Source organism: Choloepus didactylus, chromosome 20 (assembly GCF_015220235.1).
Source record: "Choloepus didactylus isolate mChoDid1 chromosome 20, mChoDid1.pri, whole genome shotgun sequence".
In the NCBI taxonomy this organism is placed as follows: Eukaryota; Metazoa; Chordata; class Mammalia; order Pilosa; family Megalonychidae; genus Choloepus; species Choloepus didactylus.
This window is the reverse complement of record NC_051326.1, coordinates 58529656-58547332: the sequence shown is the minus strand read 5'-3', so window position 1 is coordinate 58547332 and position 17677 is coordinate 58529656. Positions and strand designations below refer to the sequence as shown.

At 36.4% G+C, this 17677-nt stretch overlaps 1 protein-coding gene across 1 annotated transcript in view; it reads left to right on the top strand.

Annotated features, from left to right (window-relative positions):
* Positions 1–7937, top strand: part of YWHAQ (tyrosine 3-monooxygenase/tryptophan 5-monooxygenase activation protein theta) — a 41075-nt gene extending 33138 nt beyond the window's left edge. The window contains exons 3-6 of the mRNA XM_037812676.1: positions 1738–1861; positions 4072–4235; positions 4870–4965; positions 6549–7937. Of these exons, the coding sequence (XP_037668604.1) occupies positions 1738–1861; positions 4072–4235; positions 4870–4965; positions 6549–6608 (444 nt within the window). The 3' untranslated portion in view covers positions 6609–7937. The remainder of the gene's footprint in view (positions 1–1737; positions 1862–4071; positions 4236–4869; positions 4966–6548) is intronic.
* The last annotated feature ends 9740 nt before the right edge of the window (positions 7938–17677 follow it).

The following is a 17677-nucleotide window of genomic DNA, read 5'->3' as shown; positions in this document are numbered from 1 at the left end:
ATTGGTGAGGATGTGGCATAATAGGAAGCCCTCCTGCCTTGTTGGTGGAAACCTAAAGTAAGGCAGCTACTGTAGAAAACTGGCAGTTCCTCAGAAAGCTAAACATAAAATTAGCATATATCCCTGCAATTCCAGTCCCAGATTTTTAACCAAAAGAACTAAAAGAGGCACTCAAACAGCTATTTGTACAATACTGTTCGTCGTGGCATTTTTCACGGTAGCCCAAAGGTGGAAGCAACCCAGGTGTCCTTCGGCTAAATAAGGGGATAAACAAAACGTGGTATATCCATATAACGAAATATTCAGCTGTGAAAGAGTGAAGGTCTAGTACATTGTGGCAACGTGAGTGAGCCTTGAAGATGTGTTGAGTGAAATAAACCAGGCACAAAAGGACAAATATTGTATGATTTCTCTTATATGAAATACTTAGAAGAAGCAAATTCTTATAGCCAGTAAATAGAATAGTGGTTACCGGGGAGGGAGGGGGGAATGGGGAGTTACTGCTAAATGAGTTTGAGTTTTGGCTTGAGGTGATGGAAATAGTTTGGAATCTCAATAGATTATTCTCCAAACTTCCATACTTGGTATCATAGAATTTTGTATAAGGTTAACTGATGGTATCTGTAGCTATTTTTCTAAAATGCAAATGTGATCTTGTCTGTTCCTTGCTTAAACTTTTTCAGTAGTTTGATTTTGCCCGGAGTAGTGCTTTTTAAACTTTGCACCTAGGCAGAGGGTGTGAACACCTGCCTAGCTAATAGAGGCTACGTGTATTGAGGATTCAACCTGTAGTTCTGTGTGGATTACTGGTTTTGCTCCCAAAACAAACCTATGAGAATTTCATTCTACTCTATAATATTTTTGATGCAAAAATGTTTTAAAATTACTGAACATCAAGTAAAATTGATAGTCCAGAAGGAAATCTCTCATATTTGTCTTTTGTGACTTTTTATACTCCCAGGCACACCTTGTATCTCCAGAAGTGCATTTGTAGCTCATTGAATCAAGTGCAAATTTCTTTTCTTTGTATGAAATGAGGAAAAAAGTCGTACTTAAATACAAGCCTACTTTTAAAAATAGATTCAATAGACATAGAATAACTATCAAATTGCTATATATAGCATTTTTTTTCTTGTACTTTATATTGTTTTCGCCTGGGGCTAATCTGCAGAAGATACTCTGGGTACTTGATGCCATATACATTTTATTTCCTCTCCCTATGATTCCACATCTCCATTTTGTGCCTGGTGTGTTCCTGCGGTTCCTTCTTGACAACTTATATCTCTCCATTAAAGCCGCTGTTACCATACACTCCCTCTGTGTGCTTCCACAGCACCTTATTCTCTTCAGCAGGAAGAGACTGTCTCTTAAATCTTTTTTATGTCCCCTTCGGGTCTAATATTGTACAAGTAGTTATCACTTAGCAAGTAAGGCTCGGCAAATGTTTGTTGAATGAGTGAACAAGTGACAAGATGGGCTGTTTATAATTACACTTTTAATGTTCAAAACTGTTAACTTGTTATGGGCCAAATGTGTTGTCTGCTGGGGTAACAAATGGCAAGTAACCTGATCCCTGCTTTCTAAGAACATGCATCAAATTTGGAGTGGTGTGGCATAGTATAGTGTTAGCATGTTAATGCTTCAAATGTGAGCCAAATAGAAGCATATCATTTAAATTAGTGTCTGTAATTAAGTTGTTTTATTAGTGCCTAATTGTTTTATCTTAATTTCTTTCAGGAATTGTTGGATAAATATTTAATAGCCAATGCAACTAATCCAGAGAGTAAGGTCTTCTATCTGAAAATGAAGGGAGATTACTTCCGGTACCTTGCTGAAGTGGCCTGTGGTGATGATCGAAAACGTAAGTATACTTAATTTGGTTTATGAGTAAAGCTAAAATATACAAAGAAAGGGGGGACAAATGGGATACTATGATAATAGTCTATATGTAATTTTTAGGATCTTTGTAACTTTAAAAAACGTTACGGAATTTATATATAAATGTTACCTTATGTTCCCAAAAATGAAGTGTAGTGATGAATTTACATTCTGTGCTCTTCTTAATGAAACACCCATGTGAACTCTTTTTTCATGGAAAATCCTAATACAATCTATAAGGCATTACTGAAATCAAGCTTACTCTTTTATGCTTTGGGATTTTTGTGTTTGTGTGTTTTTTTTTGTTTGTTTCTCTTTTTTTCTTTTTGCTGTAGGATTTTGATTCTCCATATTTTTAGTTCCAGAGTTTTTTGCATATGCTTTATTAGCGATTCTCTGTTTCGCATGACCTTTAGTGTAATGATACTTGGAAACTTAAGATAACTGGAAATTAGATACATAGTGTAGAAACAGGCTGTTGTACTTTTCCTGATTGTTACACTAATTCATTTAATTACTATGTATTTTAAAGGGTCATGACTTTAACTACTAATTATATATAACCGAATTTCTGAGGAGGAGAGGTGAGATGTGTAGATTATTGCCACTGTATAATTTGTTCTAATTTTAGAATAATTTTGAATGACCACATTGTTGAACTTTGCTTTAGAAGGTTGAATACACCAAAAGTGTTGACTGATAAAGTAGTAGTTGTAAAAATAGATTTATTAAATACTTCTAACTATAAATTTTTACCTTCAGCTATCATAGAACACATGGATTTGGGAGGAAGAGTAACCAAACTTAACTCTATTGTAGAAGAGTCAAAACAAATTAGTTACCAGTGAACTCAGTCTCCCAGAGTATTGGTAGCTTAGTATAACATAGATCCTATTAAATTTTGTGTGAGTGCCCATACCAAATTTATTATGAAAGTTCTAGGTAGAAATGTCACTTAACTCCATTTTTTTCTCAATAAGCTTATTAATTTGTTAGTTTTAACTTGTGTCCCATCCAAAAAGTGTGTGGAGGGACCCCTGTACACACTTACCCACAGATGGTTGCTGACTGAAAATGAGACAGTTTTATCATCCTAAAAAAGCAGTGTAATTGAAGATATAAAGAGAAAACTGCTGTATCCTGCTCTAACAAAATCTGAAAACTTAACTTATTCTACTGTTGATGTATGATTTCTCTTGCCATAAAGATAAGCAGAATTAGATGTGGCAAATATTTGCATAAAACTGAACATTTAAACTCTAGCAAGTCAAAGAGACGTCTTTGGGAGATTTACCCTTTCTGGCTCATTGGCACTTTCAAGTTACACACGTAGAATATTCCAGTAAGTAATCTGGGTTGTTATACTTATAGCCTAAGAGCCGAAATACCTTGCTACTACTTACTGTATTGCTTTCTCGAGCTCCTTAGTATGTGAGGTTTATAAAAACCATAATCAGTAAATGTTATTTCAGAGAAAGGAAGTACACACATTCAGGCCATGAAGAAATAATTTAATTTCTCTTAGGTCAGTATCTCTGAAATTGTAGTGGGCCGGTAGTCTCATTTCACAAGAGCTACCCTGCTCTAAACATGGGAATATTCAGATTATTGTTGGTAACACTTCCTGAACGTTTGCAGGCGGTGGGGGAGGAGGAGGCTTTTAACATTTTTATTAGGCCAGAAATCAAACCCTGGTCAGAACCAATTTTGTTTTATATATAGATGGGCATTTTTATATTGTCTTTCACATAATGCATCTTGATGTGAAGGATCAGCATTATTTCTACAAATATGAAGTCACAAAAGTAGAGATGGCTGGAAATGATCTGTGTACAGTGTTTTCATTATTTTGGGAAGGGAAATTCCAGTTGAATCATTTTTAACTGCCGTATTTTCAAGTAATGAAAGATATGAAAGAAGAAAATGCTTTTAGCCCAAGTTTGGAAAATCTGCTGTACTGTCTTATGATTATTATTATTATTAAGCTGATTATAAGCAAATAACATTGAAAACTAGTTTTTAAATACCCAGTACAGGGTAATAATGTTTTTTGGTTTGCTACTATGGTTTTTAAAAAAGGCTCCCAAGATTTATCTGGTTTTACCAAGAGCTGGTAACATAATTTTAAAGGTGTTAATGAGCTATATACTGGATTTTTATTTTCAGTATCATGCTTTCTTTTTTCACTCACAGAAACGATAGATAATTCCCAAGGAGCTTACCAAGAGGCATTTGATATAAGCAAGAAAGAGATGCAACCCACACATCCAATCCGCCTGGGGCTGGCTCTTAACTTTTCTGTATTTTACTATGAGATCCTTAATAACCCAGAGCTTGCCTGTACACTGGCTAAAACGGTAAGATGTGTGTACAGGTAATACTTTCTTTAAGGTTATTTCACATAGCAGGTATGTTAATTATTAGATATTTTAATTGAATATCCAGGGATGATTTCTACTATATTTATTTGGATATTTCTTCCTTTTTCTTACTGTCATGGCTGTCTGCCCCCCTCCCTTCTCAAATTCCTTACTTTCCCCCAACCATGAGTCTAAGCAATAATAATCTGTCTAAAGAATTATATTTGTCAGGGCAATTAAAGAAATATGAATAACTTTAAGAAGAAAAAGTAAAAGGATTGGAAATTAATGCCTGCCAGCTTTGGGCAGTGCAATAGCTGCATCCTCAAAGTGTCTCAGAATGGGAGAGTTAAAGAGGAACTTTTGCATTTATTAATACTAGTTCTTAGATATAACTGTGTTAAACATGGCTACTATGCTGCATGTCCTGTGAAAGAATCAAGAAAACTTGTTTACTAGTTAAATATGTGTAGCTTTGTTAAAGGCCATACTCATAAGTTCTTAAACTGAGAATCTGGGAATTATTCTAGTAAGTCATTTGTTGTTAATTGATGTATAAAGTGAGAATTCACCTGAAGTGGATGTAGTGTATAGTGTTTATTGATTAACCGTGGATCTTAATATTTAATAGGCTTTTGATGAGGCCATTGCAGAACTTGATACACTGAATGAAGACTCATACAAAGACAGCACCCTCATCATGCAGTTGCTTAGAGACAACCTAACAGTGAGTTTTTGTTCTTTTAATATTACCTCCTTCTCAGAAACAAAAGTATTTACATTTAATTTACAGGCCCCACCCAACCCCCCAATGTTTTGGGACAGTTGTATAGGAGCTACACTTTTCTCTTTTTTAAAAAATACAGATATGTAAATATAGGTATTTTATTTTAATACTATTTTGTTCAGGATGATTGTACAAATTGTGGCCTTAAATGCCAAAATTTACTTTGTGAGCTGTGCTTAATGTTTTACAGGCATCTGATAGGAAGTAAACCAGTACCTAAACCTCCTCACTTAATGTTTATAACTGCTTCTAGGCCAAAACCTCTGCTTTTTTATTTGTATATTTTTGTTGTTTGTTGTTTCTTTTGTTTTTCTCCCTACTTAGATAGGCAGATGATGAAGGAAGTAAGAAAAAATATATCTTCAGCTTCACTTTAGCTTCTTTTATAGGTTCAGGTAACATGTTGGACTTAACAGAATGTAAGAGAAGGGAATACATTTTTTAATATAAATGTTCTTTCCCCTGGGTTGGTATTTTATCTTTTGCTAGGTATGATTTTTAATATATTAGCACCATGTCTGTTCAGTGGTGCAGGTAGTCACTGAAAGGGAAATTGTGAAGACACTGCATTCCCAACCATGAGAAGTTTCTGTAGTTGTGAGGTAACAATAGAAGAATTATCAGCAAATTGCTTCTATAAAAGAGCAGTTATATCTTCTCAAATATACCTTGGAGTTGACTATCTTTCATTACCCCCCAACATTGTTTTGTTGTGTTTTGCAATGATTTCTCAAAGTATATTAGCAATAATATACTTAAAGGTTATGTAGGATTCTAATTTTTCTAAAATTGCCAGTAATATCTTGGTATTGGTCTAATAAAAATACATTTTGTGAACTACTGATTATGGTCAATAAATTTTGACTTTTCTCTTTTTCACTTCGTTATCCCATCCTGTGGTTTCAGAGATTCTTCGAAGTCAACTTTATTAGCTTTAACATCCACCAAAGTTGAAGAACCGTTTCTGTACATACAATTGCCTACATGCTGCTTACCTGTAACTTCCATCACCCACTCATATTTAGCTCTTGGGAGCAACACAGAATAAACCTGCTTCTTTTCTTGTATGACAGCCCTGCACATATTTACCCTGACAGTGGTTTTTTTTTCCCCCTTGATTTAAAAAGTTTTCGACCTTATTAGTCTCATAAATTACATTTCCATAGTAGTTTTACAAAGAGTATTGGTGTTCTAGGGGTGGAGAGCATTAAATTCTAAGGAGGCCACCTTGCTTATTTTGAAATTATAGTACCTTTTTTTAAGTAAACTGTAAAAATATCCAAATAGTGTTTGTGTGTGTGTGTGTCATTTTTTAAGTCCACAGTGATGAAAGGTCTATAAGAAAACACTCTGGGTGGGACGATAGTATTTGGGGTTTCGAGAGAGAACTTTCACTCTTTGCCATAATGTCTCTATTGTTTGAATAATTTACTGGTTTCAGAATTACAGTTTGATGTAATTATAGGACTTGATATAATTGTCTAATCTAGAAATAGTAATTCATTGTAATCCTTTCTTTCTAGTTATGGACATCAGACAGTGCAGGAGAAGAATGTGATGCAGCAGAAGGGGCAGAAAACTAAATGCATACAGGGTGTCATCTTTCTTCCCCTCGAGAAACCTTTTTACACATCTCCATTCCTTATTCCACTTGGATTTCCTATAGCAAAGAAACCCATTCATGTGTATGGAATCAACTGTTCATTAGTCTTTTTCACACTGCAGCTTTGGGAAAACTCCATTCCTTGATTTGTGTTTGTCTTGGCCTTCCTGGTGTGCAGTACTGCTGTAGAAAAGTATTAATAGCTTCATTTCATATAAACATAAGTAACTTCCAAACACTTATGTAGAGAACTAAAATGTATTTGGTATTTAAGTAATCTGAACCAGTTCTGCAAGTGACTGTGTTTTGTATTACTGTGAAGATATGAAAATGTAGTTAGTTACAATTAAAGAGTATTCTACATAACTTCTTAATTTCTACATTCTCTCCCTTACTCTTTTTCAGGGATTTCCTTTCAATAAGCAACTTTTCCATGCTCTTATTGTATTCCTTTTTAGTAGGAATCCGGAAGTATTAGATTGAATGGAAAAGCATTTGACATTTTTGGGCGCTGGGAGGGCAGGGGTCACAAATTGAAATGCCTCCTGCGTAATATAGTATGGAGGCCATGTATATCTGTGACAACAGGGAGTTTCCTTATTCACTCTTTATATGCTGCTGTTTAAGTTGACAAATTCCCTTCCCAGTAAAAATTCACTTAGAACCCTGCCTTTTGTAGTTCTGGTATTCACTTTACTATGTAGTAGAAGTAGCATGTTGCTGCCAGAATACAAGCATTGCTTTTGGCAAATTAAAGTGCATGTCATTTCTTGATACACTAGAAAGGGGATATAAATTAATTAAAGTACACAAGTCCAAGTCTAAAACTTTAGTACTTTTCCATGCAGATTTGTGCACATGTGAGGGTATCCACTTTGTCTAGTGATTGTTGTTTAGAGTTGGACCACTATTGTGTGTTGCTAATCATTGACTGTAGTCCCAAAAAAGCCTTGTGAAAATGTTATGCCCTATGTAACAGCAGAGTAACATAAAATAAAGTTACATTTTATAAACCATTATTATGGCCTTGTAACAATTGCCTACCCATATTTTAAGGGACAAGTGAATTTACTACTATCTGAAGTTCATTGACAGTTCCCTTTTATCTTTTGTAAAATGTAGTAGTGATACCTGAATTTATGCATTGTGATATAATTGTCTAGGGACGCCTGGAAATGTAGAAAATTGGGACTACATTTCTTAAAGTGTTTTACCATAGATCAGTCTCATGGGCCATCTCTTCCTCAGATGTAAATGATACCTGATTAAGTGTTATATGGAATAAAGTGGACATTTTAAAACTAGCAAAGCTAATTATGTGATTGTGAGTGCCTTGTCTGGTGTTAAAATTATGCTTCACTGGATATTCAGACAGAATGGAAGAGCTCAGGAGTACCATACTTGCTTAGTTTTCAGATGATCCCCTTTTATAATATTCATTTGTACCATTAATGCGTTCTGAATCATTATGGCTTTATATCACTTTGACTAACCTATCTTAAGCTTAAGAGGGAGAACTCATATCTCTTAAAATGTGAATATGAAACAAAGCTTCATTGGGCTGTGTTTTCTGAAGGGGAGAAAGGCAGAACTGAATAGGCCTATTTAAATAAGATTTTAGTTTAATAAGACTTTAGTTCCCAAAGATTTAAATCAACTAGACTACTTTTTAATAAAATATTCAATAAAGATGGGAAGAACATTGTAAAATAGGAGAAAAAAAGTTATCACGTCTTAAGAACAATAAAATGGGAAGTACTGAGTAGCATAATCATTATGGATTACCATATGTTATGTAGCCTTTTTAAGGAGCAGATTATTCTTAGCTTTTAGTCCCAAGTTTAAATGTTCCTGGCTGAGAACTCACTCAGGGAAAGGGTGTGAGTAAATAAGGGTGAGTTTTGGTTTTAGTTTTGGTTTTGGTTTTTGGTGGGAAGATTGGGGTTAAAGCCATATTTGAGCTTTCTCTTTAACTTTTTAAAATTGCTTTCTGAAATAGTTCAGAAATTTTAAATGTTCCTATTTTGTAGTTAGAACTTATTTGGCCTTTTTTCCTCTGAAATGACATTAGGTTTTAATAGAATTTGGGGGAGATTGCAGTCTAACACTGACTACCAGAAGAGAAGCATAGGGATTTGTGTTTCACAACGTAATGGTATATTCAGCTATGACTTGTTGATATAAGATTAATAAAGAAAACCAATAAATTTTGCTTTGACAGGATTGGTAGAATACCCTAATGTTTTAAGTGTTTATCATTAGAAATTTTTTTTTCATGTTGAAAAATACTTTTCATAGATGTATAGGAATTTTAAAGATGTATAGGAATTTTTTCTAGCAGGAGAGCAAAGTAATTTGAGAACATTGAAATTCTAATCACTTATTTTTAGATGGACTGATTTTAAGGAGTTGAGCCAGTTGTTCAAAAATACTCGAGGGCCTATTATAATATACACAGATGTGATTATTTTTGTCAAATTGTGAGTCTGATTTTATTATTCTAATGTTTGGTTATAAATCATCCTTTCATGATTTAGGAAGACTTTTAATTTTAAACTGATGAAGGCAATTATTTTGAATGTTTTATTCTGCAATATATCTCTGTCTCATCTCCCCATGTGTAATTTGTATTTGATGAGCTCTGCCTTATCTAGAATTGGTATTAATTAGGTAAATGAGAGTTACCATGTATGTGTATATACATGTATCATATCATGTATGTTACTATTCAGTTTTGAGGACCTTACAATTAAGAATCGATACAACCAACTTTACAAGAACCTTTTTTGGTCCACTCGGTAGGTGCTTAAGGAACCTGCACTATCTGAAAATGATGAGATCATTATGAAATCCAGTTTGGGGCAGACTTGGAATTTAATGCTTAACCACACTTGACTTCCATATGACTGTGCCTTCAGAGCTAACGGTCTAAAGGGGATAAGTGATGATGAATAACTAGGAAAAGAAGCGTGAGACTTCCCCATCCTTAGTTTAAAATTACCACACCCTGAACATGTCCGTAAATGGTCTGGCTCTCCATTTAGTTACAGGTATCTAATCCTGATTGAATTCTTTCTGGTGCTTGCCCATTGCTACACACTCATATTTAATCTTCCCAATGGCCCTGCCAGGCAGATTTCTCTTTGACTGATAGGACATCTGATCTGAAAAAAAAAAGAAAAATGAAATTATTTGCCCAAAGTTATCTTTTAAATGACAGACAGACTCTGATGCCATTCTAAGTTCATTTCTATGCCACTGCTTCCAGCTTCCTTACTATGGTAAATAAATAGGGTTTTTTTTCTCTCTCATCTACATCAATAGAAACTTGTTCTTTTTTCTTCCTCAACTTCCCCTTTAGTCTGACACTTTTGCCCTTTGGGGAGGGGGAAGCTTCAAAGAAAAGAAGCTGCATGACTTACAGAACATGTTAGACTTAACTCTTGAGTTAAAGTTATGGAAACAAGTCCAAAGAAATAGATCAACTGAATTTTCCATGGTTCCAATAACTAGCTAATATTAGGCCTGAAACAAGACAAAAGAACCAGATGTGAGTAATTCTAAATTCTCAATAATTATTGTGCTGGTTAATTTGAAAATAATTTTTGCCACTAAGGTTTAGGAAATGAAAGCTTTAGTTCATACTTCCCTGTAAGTTTTTAAAAAGGCATGAGCCATCTATCTTAAGGAAGTCCTAAGGAGGTAAGGAAAATAAGTGTTTCTTACCAAACATTGTCAGATTTATACTTGGAATATATTCGTTATTTTGTGTGCTTTATACTGAAGACCCTTGTATGAACAACATGAATCCTGTATTTAACGCTTAATTTCAGTATAATGGAAAGGCCATCAGCCAGGGTTCTTGTCCAAGCTTCCCGCTAACTAGGTGGCTGTATTTGATCTTGGGCCAGCCCTTCAGGGGCCTGACTGTCCCATCTTTATCTAACAGGTCCTTAAAAGGCACTGTTTTTAAGCATCTTCGCAAATACAACCCAGTTTCATAAATTTTAAAGTAGGATCCCTGCAGTTTACAGAGGTGGAACTGAGGCGCAGAAGTTAGTGGCTTGTCCTAGGCCATGGGTCTGACAGCTAAGTAGTAGAGCCAGGATTTGAACCTGGACAAACCTGCTCTAAAGTTGGTGGTCTTAGCTACAGTGCTAGGTATGTTGCCTTTTTTAGGGATTGAAACCGTAATACTGAACCTAGTGCTTTTTTAAACTAGGTCATGACCAGTTAGTGGGTAGCAGTAACCTAATGTGTCACAGTTTTTTTTTTTTTCTTTTTTCTTTTTTTAATCGAATGGGAAATACAAAGACCATGTAGCATGTTATAAGGGTAATATTTTGTGAAGCCATCTTCAGTTTGTATAAATATATGTGAATGATGAGTTGTAATGTAAAAATTGACTTCTGTGAATCAAATGAGCTTGATAGCCACTTCCACTAGATGGTCTTGAAGGTTTCTTTGCAGTCTGTGCCCTAGGACTGATAAGTTGGTTAAAATTTTACAGTTCTGAGTAATTCCAAAGGATTGGGTTTTTTAAAATGCAGTTTTATTGAGATATATTCACACACCATATGGTCCATCCAAAGTATACACTCAGTGGCTTACAGTATCATCACATAGTTGTGCATTCATCACCACAATTTTAGAACATTTTTATTACTCTAGAAAAAGTAAAAAACCCCAGACATCCCATATACCCATACCCCCTTGTCCCCCCTTGTATTGATGTAGTACATTTGTTACTGTTGATGGAAGAACATTGAAATATTACTGTTAACTATAGTCCCTAGTTTGCAATAGGTACATTTTTTCCCCATGTAACACTGTTATTGACTCCTTGTAGTAGTATTGCACATTTGTTCTAGTTAATGAAAGAACTTTTTTATATTTGTACTGTCAATCATGGTCATCATCCACCACAAGATTCTCTGTAGTATACATTCCCGTTCTAACCTCCAGTTTTCCTTCTGGTGACATACATGATTCTAAACTTCCCCTTTCTACCACATTCACACACCATTCAGCACTGTATTATACTCGATAATGTGCTGCTGTCACTTCTGTTTCCAAATGTTTAAGTTCAACCTAGTTAAAAATTCTGCACATAGTAAACAACTGCTCTCCATTCTCTAGTCTCATTCTATCTCCTGTAACCTATGTTCTAGATTGTATGTCTGTGAGTGCACATATAATTAGTTCGTATAGTAAGATCATACAGTATTTGTCTTTTGTGTCTGGCTTATTGCATTCAACATGCCCTCAAGGTTCATCCATGTTGTGTGCCTTGGGACTTCATTCCTTCTTATAGCTGAAAAATATTCCATTATGTGTATCTACCACATTTTGTTGATCCATTCATCTACTGATGGACACATGGGTTGTTTCTGTCTTCTGGCAGTCGTGAATGATGCCACTGTGAACAAACGTCTGCGTACAAATGTCTGTCTGCATCCCTGCTTTCAGATCTGGGTTTATTTACCGAGTGGTGGGATTGCCGGGTCGTAAGGCAACCCTGTACTTAGCTTTCCAGAGGTTGTTTTTATGCATGACATTGGTGAGTCTCTTCTACTTAACAGCATTGTAACAATGGGAAAACTACAATGTGCTGTACAGTGAGTTTCCCTTGATGCCTTTTTGGAAAAGGGAGAGTCCCTATTTTGAGAGTGATATTTTTATTACACAATGCTCAAGAGATTGTGCACAGATAAATTCTTTTATCTTTTCTTTCTCCTCAGACAGTATTTCTGAAATATTTCACAGCCTTGACCTAAGACTCCTGTGGAAGTACTTAAACCCCATAAATCAGACAGTCATGATTTACTCAGCTAGCAAAGGGGGGGGGGGAGGCTTAGTAAGGGCTTTTGTGGGACATGATTTATTGAGTGAGTTTGAAAGTAGGTTGAGCACCAAGTAAAAATCAAACACTAGGCCTTACTACTATCAAATTTTATTTGAACTGGAATACTGCTCCTGTCAGGAATTTCTGGGGTTTTTATTTAAAGCAAAAGCATAACAAAAGGGTTGGGGAATGTAATTTGAGCCAAAGATTTTAGAAATTTCCCTAATGATTCAGACAAGTGAAATTACTACCGACTGTCCTTGGTTTGAGGTGCTGGGCCATGCAGGCTGATTTAGTTCTTTGCTCTTGCTCATGATGTGTGCTCCTGAGGATAGTAACTTCCACTTTCAGGCTATTCAGAAGTGCCCTATCATGGTTGTTAATTTTTAGTAGTAGAAATTTGCCCATGTATACAAAAACCATGCCGTTTTTCTTTCTGTGACAAATCGACAATGTTCCTAGGTGACTGTTGAAAACTAGAGTGTTGTTTTAAGGTCAACTGAAATTTAATTTATAATATAGCCTGGCTTTCTCTACTACTGGAGGAATAGGGGAATTAAACCCATTTAATGAGGCTTAGGTTAATGTACCCATTTCCATGGCTGTGGGTATTGGAGGTTGGCATTCATTGCAAAAAAACCCTGCCACTCATCTTGTGGGCTCCACTTCCTCCATCTGACCTGAATAACTTGGGGCCTTGAAGAACACTAGACTACTTCTTTCTCAACTTCTGACATTATCAGGGTTTTTTTTTTTGTTGTTGTTTTTTTTTCTTTAGCTCATCTGGGAAGTAGTACTGAGCATTCTTACTCCATTTTGGACAAGGCCGCGTGTTTCAGTCACTCCTTGAGATGTGCTGTTCTTTCAGCTATTCTGGAACTTGGTTAGAACCTTGGAAGAGTCACTGAAAGGATTTCTGAAGAACATTGTGTTCTGAGACAAGTGCAACGTCACTCCTTTGGAGCTAGGAAAATGAACAGCCTAGACTTTTGTGTTCCCCCTTTGTGTAACCTGAAAATGTAACCTAGTGGAAAGAGAAACAGCTGAGAAGTGAATGATCTGGCTTTTAATATTCCTTCATATATTCACTTGTTAAATATGTTGAGTGCCTGTCATGAGCCTGAGACTGTCCTAGGGGTTAGAACTTAAAATTTCACTGCTTTACAGCTGTAGCTTTAATCTCTGAGCTTCAGTCTTGTTACCTATGAAAAGTAGGTAACCTCTCCTGCCCATAAGCCAAGGTGTGAAAGTATTTCCAAGTTGTGAAGGGTTGTTACAGAATATATGTAAGTGGAAGACTTGGGGGGAAAAGTGACTAACAGGACAGCCTGATTTCGGAACTGAAAAATGTTTAAGAAACCAGTCATGTGGATAAGAAAATCAGCTGTGCTTTGAGCAGACCTATTGCCCCAGATTTTGTAGGACATAGACACAAAAAGAAAATGATGGTATAACTTGGGAATGCAAAGTTTTTTTTTTGTTTTTTTTTTTTTAAAGCCCAATTAAATAATAGTTTTGCTTCTAATTAGCATTCTCTGGTGGAGTAAAGTGGGGACAGGTCATCCTGTTAAAGTAAGTAAAGAAATACTAAGATCCGGAGAACAGGTGCCAAGAAGAAATGTCTTTGTCTTTCTCTGGTCAGGAGTTAACTATTGGTAAGTGACTGATAGCACCTCAAGGCCAAACTTTATGGAGCATCAGAGTCACTTGGAAGGTTTGCTGAAACACACCCACACCCATAATTTCTGATTCAGTGGGTCTGGAGTAGGACTTGATGGGTGATTGGCCATATCAGTGAAATCATACAATATCTATCTTTTTGTGTCTGGCTTATTTCACTCAGTATGACATCCTCAAGGTTTGTCCATGTTGTTGCATGTATCAGAACTTCATTCCTCTTTACAGCCGAATAATATGTTGTCTGTATATAACACATTTTGTTCATCCATTCACTGGTTGATAGACACTTGGGTTGTTTCCATCATTGGCATTTGTGAATAATGCCACTATGAACATCCGTATGCAAATACCTTTTCAAGTCCCTGCTTTCATTCTTTTGGGTATATACCCAGAAGTGGGATTGCTGGGTTATCAGGTAATTAACTATTTAACTTTACTAGGATATCTCAAACTGCTACCAAGGCTGCACCATTTTACATTCCCACCAACAATGAATGCGTGTTCTATTTCTCCACATCCTCTCCAACACTAGTAACTTTTTAAACAGTGGCCATCCTAGTGGGTGTGAATTTGTATCTCATTGTGGTTTTCATTTGCATTTTCCTAGTAGCTTATGATGTTGAGCATCTTTTCATGTGCTTTTTGGCCTTTTCTAAATATTCAGAGAAATGTCTATTCAGGTTTTTTCCCATTATAAAAATAGGTTGTCTTTTTATTGTTGAGTTGTAGGATTTCTTTATTCTGGATATTAAGCCTTAATGAATGTGGTTTCCAGATTTTTTCTGCCATTCAGTAGGTTGCCTTTTTACTTTCATGATAAAGTCCTTAGATGCACAAAAGTTTTAAATTTTGATGAGAGCCCATTTAACTTACTTTTCTTTTGTTGCTTGTGCTTTGAGTGTAAAGTTTAAGAAAATATTGTCTAACCCAAGGTCCTGAAGATACTTCCCTATGTTTTCTTCTAGGAATTTTAGAGTTCTTGTTCTTACAGTTGTGTTTGATCCATTTTGAATTGATTTTTGTATCTGTTGTGAGGTAGGGGGCCACCTTCATTCTTTTGCACATGGGCATCCAGTTTTCCCAGCACCATTTCTTGAAGAGACTATTCATTCCTTGTTGAATGCAGTCTTGTCAAAAATGAGTTGGTCATGAACCTCAGGGTTGATTTCTGAACTCTCAATTTGATTCCATTGGTCTGTATGTCTGTCCTTGTGTCAGTACCATACTGTTTTGAATGCTGTGTATTTCTAATGAGTTTTAAGATTGGGAAGTGTGAGTATTCCACCTTAGTTCTTTTTCAAGATGGCTTTGGCTATTTGAGGCCCCTTACCCTTCCACATAAATTTGATGATTTGCTTTTCCATTTTTGCAAAGAAAGCTGTTGGAATTTTGATTGGGATTGCATTGAATCTAAATCACATTGGGTAGAATTGACATCTAACAACATTTAGTCTTCCAATCCATGAGTGCAAAATATCCTTCCATTTATTTAGGTCTTTGATCCTTCTAGCCACATCTTGTAGGTTTCTGTGTACAAGTCCTTTACGTCTGTTCCAGTTTGCTAATGCCATTATGCAAAATACCGGAAATGGATTGGCTTTTATAAATGGGATTTATTAAGTTACAGATTTACAGTTCTAAGGCCATAAAAGTGTCCAAACTAAGGCACCAACAAGAGGGTACCTTCACTGAAGAAAGGCCAATGGCGTCTGGAAAACCTCTGTTAGCTGGGAAGGCATGTGGCTGGTATCTGTTGATCCTCTCAGGCCCTGTGCATTCTTGGTTCTTTCTCCCAAGATGTTTCTATCTCAGTGCCTGGGGGTCCTGTCTTAGCGTATCCCGGGGCAAAGTCTGGGCTTATCTCTTAGCTAACATCCTACTGTCTGCATCTCCAAGGGTCTCCATTGTTGTCTCCATTGTCAGCAAGCACTGGGCCTGTGTGGCTCTTTTTAAAGGACTCCAGTAAACTAATCAAGACCCATGCTAATCAAGACCCAAACATTGAGTACTGGTGGTTTGATGTGCTGAGCTCTCTATCATGGGACTTGCCCTTATGAAGCTTTTTACTGCAAAGGAGAGGCTAAACCTGCTTATAATTGTGCCTAAGAGTCTCCCCCTGAGTACCTCTTTGTTGCTCAGATGTAGCCCTCTCTTTCTAGCTCAGTTAACTCGGTGGGTGAACCCACTGCCCTCCCACCTACATGGGACCTGACTCCCAGGGGTGTAAATCTCCCTGGTGATGCGGGATATAACTCCCAGGGATGAATCTGGACCCAGCATCGTGGGATTGAGAACTTCTTGACCAAAAGGGGGGACGCGAAATGAAACGAAATAAAGTTTCAGTGGCTGAGAGATTCCAAATGGAGTCGAGAGGTCACTCTGATGGGCATTCTTACACGCTATATAGATAACCCTTTTTAGGTTTTAATGTATTGGAATAGCTAGAAGTAAATATCTGAAACTATCAAACTGCAACCCAGTAGTCTGGACGCTTGAAGACGATTGTATAGCAATGTAGCTTACAAGGGGTGCCAGTGTGATTGTGAAAGTCTTATGGATCACACTCGCTTTATCCAGTGTATGGATGCATGAGTAGAAAAATGGGGACCAAAAAAACTAAATGAAAAATAGGGTGGGGGGGATGATTTGGGTGTTCTTTTTTACTTTTATTTATTTTTTTTTGGTTTGAACTGCCTTTATTATTTTGTAAATGTGAATTTTACAAAGCGCTTTACAGTTAGTGATCACACCCATTTTTGTTGGTGACGGATTTCCACCATGTGCACTGGCTCTGAACACACTTGGAGCCCTCGGGTTTCCCTGGTCGTCGGCGTATGTTTCTGGTGTTTAGTTATTGATACAATATTAGCCATGGCTAAAAAGTAACAGTCTTGACTCTATCGAGTAACAGCACATAAAACAGAACTGGGAGTGAGGGTGCATGGGGAAACCCAAGGAATAGGGGGAACCCCCTTCTTTCAAAAAGATAAAAAAAAATAGCATCTTTTGTGGCTGAGATCTAACTTAGTGGGACTGCGGACCCTTCCTGACAGCACAGGGACAATTCGTCTCATTTTATATATTTATTTGTTAACAGACATATGTTATAGTACTACTTTAACCCCTAAACACTCAAAAACTATCATCTCCTCCGTAAGTCTCTTCCAAAACATCCCGTCCAAGGATTAATATTCTGTTTGCATCAATGCCATCCAAATATTCAAGTCAAAAGTATTTATACATTTATACTTAGTTCTTTTTCTTTTTTTGTCTGCTAAAAATAGTATTTTGAGTTTTGGCTTCTCTTGACATAGAAATCACAGTTGTGTGCAAATGATGGACGCGAGTGATCAGCATACAGGCGGGTTGGCCAATTTGAATGCTTTTGATTTTGCATCATTTTCCTTTTCTTTTTTTCCAAAACAAAACAGAACAAACAGACACAACCCTTTGCCATTTTAGAAACATCTGTACCATGCCCTCAGCACCCCCGGGGTGCCGCGCACCCTGGAGCCGGCTGGCTG